At 48.7% G+C, this 9,020-nt stretch overlaps 1 protein-coding gene across 1 annotated transcript; it reads left to right on the plus strand.

The window, feature by feature from the left end:
• The first annotated feature begins 1,016 nt into the window (after positions 1–1,016).
• On the plus strand, positions 1,017–4,804 carry LOC123430408. The gene is made up of 2 exons (XM_045114276.1): positions 1,017–1,101; positions 2,579–4,804. Exon 2 carries the CDS (start codon positions 2,770–2,772, stop codon positions 4,252–4,254), a length of 1,485 nt encoding a protein of 494 aa, XP_044970211.1. The 5' UTR covers positions 1,017–1,101; positions 2,579–2,769; the 3' UTR covers positions 4,255–4,804.
• The last annotated feature ends 4,216 nt before the right edge of the window (positions 4,805–9,020 follow it).

Raw genomic sequence — 9,020 nt, forward strand, 5'->3', positions numbered from 1 at the left:
TGCACTTCTCCTGTGCCCAAAAACACAAAAAAACGCGCGCGTCGGGGGGGGGGGGGGGTGATACACCCCTTTCGCGACTTAAATTTCCCTCTTCCCCTATTCCGACAACAAAGTCATACATCGGTGAACTCGAACGTCGCAACAGCTTTTGAAAATACAAATGACATTGCAGCCGGTACCAAAAAAAAAAAGCAACGCTATGTTTGGAAGCCATCACTGAATTACTAATCAAAATAAATGAGCAGGGCAGTGAGCACATACTGCCCGGCGCCACGCGTTAATTAACGAGATGCACACTGAGATCATATGCAAGGCAGGTTTTTAATGCCCTCTAAAAATATGGGGGCAGACGGTAGAGTATTTCCGATCGCGTTCCCTCAGCTCAGATGATGTGCTCCGCTCCTCCTCCCATCATCCTTAAGTTAACAACAGCATAAATAAATGGAAAAAAAAAAACATCAACCGACTGGACCGCACTATGTACCGTAACAAACCTGCGCCAAGCAGCTCGTTCGCGAAACTGCTGCGCCAGCTGCGTGCTCTGCTAGCTGTTCAAGCCCTCCCAGCCCAGGATATCAGCAACTGCGCGAGGAGGCTCAAGCAGCTCGTTAGGATTTTTTTTTTTCGCATGGTGATTCTCGCGTGGCCTGTGGGCGTAGCGTAGTAGAGTAGAGAAACATGGTGCCCTGCAATCTCGGAGCCGGCGTCGCGAACCGCGATCCCCACAACCCCCCCCCCCCCCCCACCCCCACCCCGCCCCGGGGCCCCACACGGCCAACCCCTGCCCTTTATCAGCGTTCCCTACTACTTATAACTAGCGAGCACCCCTCTTCTACTCCCCCAGTAACAAGTACTGAGGTGAGGCGGTGTGTGTGCGTGCGTGCGTCATCTCGTGTGGGGGGGCAGGGTGAGAAGGATCGAGCTACCAAACCAGCCTCCCCTCCCCTCCCTCCCCTCCCCTCCCCTCCCCCCTCCTCTCTCTCTTTCTCTCTCTCCCGCGGATCGACGATTCTGGTGGTTACCATACCAACCCCCTCCCTCGAGAGACGCCGAGGGTTTTAGCCGCTGCTGCTACCGGCCGGTGTTCTTGAGGTCGGTCAGGTGAGATTAGTCTCCCCACCCCGTACGTCCTCTCCCTCCGTCCCCGCCAAGGTTTTGCTTGCTCGTCGTGGTTTCCCTCGTCGAGATTTGGTTTCCCGCATGTTCCTCTTCCCGTACGCCATGGATTATTCCGCCTCCCTTCAGCTTCCCTGTCGCTCGTAGACGTGGGGTAATTTTCGGGGGGAATACAGGGCGTTTCTTAATTTATTCTATCAATGTGCTTGCGGTCGACATGTTTGGATTCCGCCCGAAGTTATCTGCTTCCTGAGCTGCCCTTCTTCCTCCACTGCTAGCTACTACCAGTAGTACTTGCTAGATCTTTTCAACTCCTTGGGACAATTTGGGCGACGTTTCCTTGGTTTTGTCTCTCCGTTCGTCTATTTTGGGCTCACTGCGTGATTTTCTTTTCCCGGTCGTCTTTCCTAGCTTTGATCAGTTTCCGGCTCGGGCTGGAGTTGGACCCGGATCTTTTCAGCTGCTTCTCTTTTTCTCTGTTACTAGTATTATTATCCCTCTTCTCTCGGGTGGGTCTTTATGTCCATTGTTTACTTCTTTAAACCCGGCCCGAGCTGCTGTCTTGGTGGTGTCACTGCTTCAATGCCCACTAAATTTCGGTTACTGCACGTATGTGTTTTGCCTAATTTGCAAATCGTGATTTGTTTCTTTCTTTGCGCGGTATAGATCTGGGGCTGGTAAATCACAGGTTTATACACAGGATCCCTTTGTAATAAGCGCCCTGGATCTAATCCTTCTCGATTTATTGATTTCTTCCTAATTACTAGTACTACATTGCATCCATCATCATCCATGTGTAATGTGTAGCCGATCTTCTTCCGATATACTAGCAGGTTAATTCCAGGATTATTCCACTTATATTCCCTTAATTCGCATGGTTAATTAGCTCCTGCTGTACATGCATGTTAATTAGAAATCGTTAGCTTTTTTTTTCGTTAACTTTAATCATCCCGGATGGCGGATGCTACGCAGATGGAGTAGTATGTAGTGCCCACGTTTACTTGCTGTCCAGCTGCTGCTAGTAGACACAGTACGAGTGGTAGTTCTTATCTCTGGGTTTTCGGTTACGCTTTTGGCAGAAAAAAGCTGCAGGAGATCACCCCTGTCACCTGGGTGTGCATGCATAGAACTTTCCTTTTACTGTCACACTGCATACCATATTTACTTCACTTGGAGTGTTACTAGTATCAGCTAGCTAGGTAGCTCGAGATCTATATATTTTTGCTCAGCTGCAATTTTGTTGTGTTATTGCAATTTTGCATGCACCCAAAGCTAGCTAGCTCATGATTTTATGCTTTTCGGTGCACCAAAACTTGAGCATATATCTACCTTATTTAGTAGTGACATGCTATATGTGATCGAACTCTCTTCTGGTGCATGCATGCATGCATGTCCAGATATTCGGAAACTCCCTTTTGGTATTCTTTATCTGATTGGCCACTTTCTGATCTTGCTTTTCCAGGTGAAGGAATTGTACTGAGAGACGGGAGTCAGAGAGTCCGTTTCTTGTCTGCGGCGTAAAGGAGGAGATTGGGTCCTTAATTAATTCGCTAGCTCGCCCGGCTCTTTGAAGAGAAACGGATCACAGTACCCATCCAGCTGAGAAGCCCACACCCCCCACTCACCACTCGCCGCCACCACAACCGGCACCTCATGGACTTGCGGGCCTTCTACTTCCAGGCGGCGCAGGCGGCGGCGACGGCCACGGAGGACGACGACATGACGCTGACACCCAAGCTCTTCCCCGGCGCAGGGCTGCAGCAGGAAGGCCAGAGCAGTGGCGGCGCCTCCCCGGTGGCGATGGGGGTGAACAGCGACGTCACGGGAAGCGGCGCCGGCGCGCGCGACCTGATCTGCCCCGAGTGCGGCAAGGCCTTCCCGTCGGACAAGGCCCTGTACGGGCACCTCAGGTGCCACCCGGGGAGGAGAAACAAGGGGACGATCCGCCCGGCCACGCCGGTCGCCTCCGCTTCTTCTGTGGCCCGCGGAGACGCCAAGGCCAGGAAGGTGCTGTGGATGGAGGATGACCTCCCGACCAAGTGGCCGCTGACGGCCAAGCGCGGGCGCACTCCCACAGTGGCCACCTCCGTCAGCGTGCAGCCCGTGTCCGTGCTCGAGTCCACCTACAGCGCGGAGGAGGAGGCTGCCAACACTCTCCTCGACTTGTCCCAGCAGGCCCGCAACGCCGTTGCGGTTGCGGAGCAGAAGATGGAGATGATACGGGCCGGTCAGCTCCAGCTACCGTCTGACCATGTCGCCGACCCCGTCGCGTCGCCGGACCACGAGCAGCCTGTGGCTGTGGTACCAGACATGGCCGCCGGCGCCGACGCGCTGCAGCACGTGCAGGTGCAGGAGCGTGAGTGGCCTGCGCCGGTGGAGCACATCTTCGGCATCATCTTGCAGCCCAAGGCACCGGTGGTCGAGCCGTCCAGTTTCATCGCAGCGTCGGAGCCTGTGATTGTGAACAACTCTGCACTCGTCGTGGTCCGCGACGAGGACAAGACCATCTCCCCCGGCGCCAAGAAGCCAAAGAAGCGACGGCTCCATGATCCAGTCAGCCAGAGTCCAGATTCCTCTCATCCGCCGCCACACCCACATCCCGAGGACGTCAGGCCGCCGGTGAGGCGCATCCCGTCGCCGGCGTCGGATCGGAGGTACGCGTGCCCGTCGTGCTACAAGTCGTTCCCCACCCACCAAGCCCTAGGCGGCCACATGGCGAGCCACAACAGGGCCATCAGGTGCGCCGCCGCGCAGCAGGTGGACGGTCTCGCCGTGGCCCGGGCCGTGCAGAACATCCTGGCGCATCGCCAGCGCCAAGACGGTGCCAACGCCAGCGCCAGCGCCAGCCTGCACGACGGTGAGGATCTCCAGATCAGCCTCCGGCCGCCGAAGCCGGTGTCACACATATGCGTCCGGTGCCGTCAGATCTTCGCCACCGGGCAGGCGCTTGGCGGCCACATGCGGAAGCACTTCCTGGCGGAGAGGCTGCAGGCGGCCGCTGCTCCGCCTGCTCTAGCCGCAGCGGCGGCGGCTATGGCCATAGCTCCGCCTGCCCCGGCCGCAGCTGCAGCAGTGCCAGTGGCCCAATATGGGGCTCTCCGGGACTTTGATCTCAACGAGATGCTGCCGTGGGAATGATTTTGAGAGCTAGCTAAACCCTAGCCAGCCATGGGATATTTGTCTGCAGCTTTGGAGTCTGAGCTACTATACACAGCGTAAGCATCATGTGCCTGCTCCAAGCTAGTAGCAGTGTGTTTCAATGTCAGTGTCAGTGTCTGTCAGTGTCATTTTAATTTTGGTATGGTTTGTCACTATTTAGCTAGTCCGTCCATTCATCTTGCTTGGAAATGTAGAACTTGGGTTTTCCCAGTCGATCCATTCCATGGTCTCTCTGGACACTGGAGATATATATAGATCACCTGCAGCTGCAGGTAAAATGCTTCTGAACACCGATGTACACGCTAGCAAGACTGACATGTCCGGCTTCGTTGGAGTTGAGAATTTTGGATATATATACATCCACTTAATATTGGTGTACTGTAGTTAAATGATTGTGAGGTCGAAATGTAGTTCTTTCGGTCAGAGTTCTTTGTCGCCCCTAGTTTTTGTGTAAACAGTTCATAATATTCTTGGTAATGCAGGTTCACTAGAGTAATCAAGCTGACTTCCTATATGTACAATACAACCCAAAAACATGATTGCGCCACATGATTTTCTTATCAAGTTTTAGGTTGATTAGTTCATTAGCAGTGCAAATCTAGCTACTTCCATTCATGTTCCAAGTACCACTTAATTATATATCACTGTACAAGCTTACAGCAAACATGCAACGATGTGGTAGATCATGTATGTTTGTTGGTTTGACAAACGCTTCTTACAGTAAATCCAAGAATTCGTTTTAGTACTATGGGGTTGTAGTACTATGCTAGCTGAACTGTGCTCAACTATATATATACAATCTAGTTTCTTTCTTTGCAAAAAATATACAATCTACATAGATTGGAAAAACCCTCTAATTCACTCTTAAAATGCATTTGCAAAATAAATATCCCTAAATAGAAACAAAAGGTAATTTTCGAAAAGCCACTGAAATGCCAAACATAGCTTTTGTGCCGCTATGGCAGCAAATAAGTGATTTCTCGCTTGAGCACCTAATATCTGGAATAATTTATTTTTTTTGACCTTATGATGACTGATGGGGGCATGGGGTTTAGCAGGTTGCTTCCATCTACAAAGCACACCTATTTAGGGGGGCATGTGCGGAGATTTTGTGCTGTCACTCATTCATGAGATGGTTCCTATGAGGTCTTATAGGCAGACATTTTTATGTCAAAATAATTTCTTAGAATTGTTGAATATTCCCTTTGAAGGTTTGAATTCCATCTAAACACAACTTATATGCTTGGATGGTTGGCAATCTTGAATCATCTCTAGAAGAAGAACATGCTTAACTTTGTGGTTGGCCCAATGACTCGGTGTACATTTCATGCAAATGGGAGCCGAAGCGTCACACAGTTACCCACCTTCAATTAATACGTTATCGTTTAAAACAGTTTTCTCCACGTGTGGTAGCTTGGCACGATTATTAATCTACGTCTAACATGAACATGTGCAGGTTCGAACGAGCACAAACATCATTAATTGGTGCTTGTATCTGTTTCCGGGAGTAAGAAAATTTGCTCCTCATCATGTGCATGGTACATATAACGGAACCTAGAAAAATCTAGGGTTTCCATGACTACCCTTGTCTCATGGGAGATATGGAAGGAGAGGAATATGAAGTATTTCAAAACATAAGTACTTGTTTGTCACATAGAAGGTTAAGAACTTATGTCTCATTTGGCCTAGCGGTTAACATTTTTGTATTTTACGAAACAACCTTTTCATGGCATTTGCTAAATTACATAGATTTGACACTTGTTAGTCTAGCAAATAGCCCACATATCCTTGGAGCTCTCGAACCCTATAGTGGCTTGGACCTCTGAATTGCTTAGCTTAGGTGTTGGACAACCTAGAGCTTATGGAGAAATTAGGACTCCTAAGCCCTCAAAATTTTGAACTCGGGCCTCGAGGCTCTGAGCTAGAATAGACATCCAAGGGTTTGATTTCATGAAGACACACATACACACACACGCACGCACACACACACAAACACACACACACACACACACTTATATGTCCATAATGGTAAGAAGATTCTTCCACAAAGACTCAAGCTTCCATCTAAGTGAGGAGAACGAAAAATTGCGCAAATCAAGAAAAACTCTGATCCCATTTGAGTTTTCCGTCGACCTTGTTTCAGTCGATGTTGCAGTCTCTGGGGAACATCCAAACTTTTGGAATCCCCCCAAGATGTTTGTGAAGGTTGCAGAGCTCCTCATGATCACCTTCTATTTGGACGAGCTCAAACTTTGTGCTGAAGTTCAAGGAGAAGAAGGGTAGGCCTTCGTGACGATGGGACTTGGTCTCCATGCCTCTCCAACAGATACTTATAACCTTCCCTCCCTCTTCCACCAAGGATTTGAAGTTTGGGTCAATATCATGTATCTATGTGCTCTTGGTTGATGATGTTGTTTTGCCTTCTACGGTGGCAACCCTAGCTTGCATGGTATAGCTCGAATTCTCGCATAATTTATGGTTATTCAACTAGAGTTGCATTCTAGTGAACCCTTTAATTCTGCAATTTCACTGAACAATCAATTTTCAGATAAAGTTGTTAGTCGCATATTCACCCTTCCTTTTTGTTGATACTCTTAATTCTTCTAGGAAATGACAAATAGTGTACAAAAGCAATGGTTATTGTAGTTACTGTCATGGTAGTGATGTACTTATCATGTTGACTGATAACAAATATGTTTATGTTAGTGATTTACTAATTAGATTGTGTGACAATGTTTGCAAAAATTGGATGGTAACTACTTCTTATTATAATTACTTACCTCAGGAGGGGAGATGGGTGAGGCAACGAACGGGGCGACTGGAGAGGCGACTGGCGGGCGACCTGCGGGGCAAAGCCGCCGCTCTCCTCCCTGCCGCCTCTTCAATACTTGGCTCTCCCCGACGAGATCGCCGGACCATTTGCCGCCGCGACAGACGTGGAGGTCGGTGAGTCGATTGCCGTCAAGACTGACGAGATGATCCACAGGTCGTGCAGTGCGGCGACTGGCGGGGCGTTTGGTGGGGAGATCGATGGCGAGGGTCCCGGTGGGGCATCCTATGTTCAGATCGTTCGATTTGTGGCAGATCCCGGGGCAGGCGTTGTTCATCGCCGGTGGGCTGTCGATTTCGAGGATACAACCTTGGTGACAAGGAGAGTTTTACATGGATCCATCTGCCTTCATGAGCCTTCTCGCTGGATTACGGTGAGGGATGAGGAGGATGATATACTAGCAGGTAGATACCTGCAAAACCACGAATACCCCAAGGTTGGGGAGGCACTGGAGATCGACGGCTTTAATATGATCATGCGGAATTCTTCCTCACCGCAACATAGTAACAAGCAGGCCACGGTATGTGTTGATCTTACTTCGATTCCTATTCGTTTTGGTGGGCGCTTTTGGGTTCTTGCAGATCACGAGGAAGAGGAAGAGGTAGAAGGATTTCTATTAATGACCTTCTAGACTTAGAGGTAGATAGGGATCTTGATATTATTCAGAATTTAGCTGTCGTGAAACCAATGAAAGAATATGAAATTAATGATCTTGGGGGCCTGAATTCTCTATGTGAGAATTTGGCCCCGATGGTTGATCCGGAGGAAGGAGATGATCATGTTCTAGATCAGGGTATTGATGATGAGCAATCTCTTTTTGTCGACTCACAAGTACCTAGTTATATGGACGAGGGAATTGGTGAGAAACCAAAACGACCTTGGAAATGGAAAGTATACCCGGTTTCTGCGGTTCGTAGGAGCGCTAGATTTAAGACCGCTAAAAAAAGTTAAGATGAAAGATGAGAGGATTTTTTTCGAATAGTAGAGGTCTTCGTGACTTGGCTAAAACAAGATTTCTTGGAGAGGCGACTTTAGAGCATCACCTTGATTTTATCGCACTTATGGAGACAGGGCGATATAATTTTACTTTATAGTTCTTGAGTTCTTTATCAGCGGGCGTTGATTTTGACTGGCACTGTCTCCCTCCAAGAGGAAGATCCGGGGGGATCTTACTTGGAGTCTGAAGTGACACCCTTCAAGTGAGAGAAGTGGTGTTGGGAGATTATGCGGTTGAATTCAGGATTACATCCAAAGGAGATGGATTTCAATGGGCTCTCATAGCTGTGTATGGGGCTGCTCAGCCTGAGCTTAAGCCTGAATTTCTCGCTGATCTGGTTCGGATTTGTGATGAGAAATTACCACTTTTGGTAGGGGTGATTTCAATATTTTTAGGCGGGCCGATGAAACGAGCAATGATAATTTTGATGGCAAATGGCCATTTATGTTTAATACTATTATAGAGAGCCTGGACCTAAGGGAAATAGAACTCTTTGGTAGGAAATTCACATGGGCTAATTCCCTACAAAATCATACTTTTGAAAAGTTGGACCGGGTTCTTACTAGTATTGAATGGGAACAGAAGTTCCCACTAGTAACGGTGCGTGCGCTTCAAAGAGTGATCTCTGACCACACGCCACTTTTGCTGGACTCTGGTAATGCAAACCATATGGGTAACAAAAATGGATTCTCCTTTGAATCAAGTTGGTTCTCAAGGGAGGGGTTCATGGATATGATTGCTAGGAAATGGAACAAGGAGTTGGGTGGGACATCCAACATTGATAGATGACAAAATAAAATTAGACATCTTAGACAACACCTTCGTGGTTGGGCTAAGAAGGTATCTGGGATTTATAAGGATGAGCAGGATAGGCTTATCAAACTTATAGATGATCTCGATCGTAAGGCTGTGACCGGT

Source organism: Hordeum vulgare, chromosome 2H (assembly GCF_904849725.1).
Source record: "Hordeum vulgare subsp. vulgare chromosome 2H, MorexV3_pseudomolecules_assembly, whole genome shotgun sequence".
Taxonomy (NCBI): domain Eukaryota; kingdom Viridiplantae; phylum Streptophyta; class Magnoliopsida; order Poales; family Poaceae; genus Hordeum; species Hordeum vulgare.

Excerpts from the sequence above, each read along its gene's own strand:
- LOC123430408 (XM_045114276.1), top strand. The coding sequence starts at position 2,770 with ATGGACTTGCGGGCCTTCTACTTCCAGGCGGCGCAGGCGGCGGCGACG.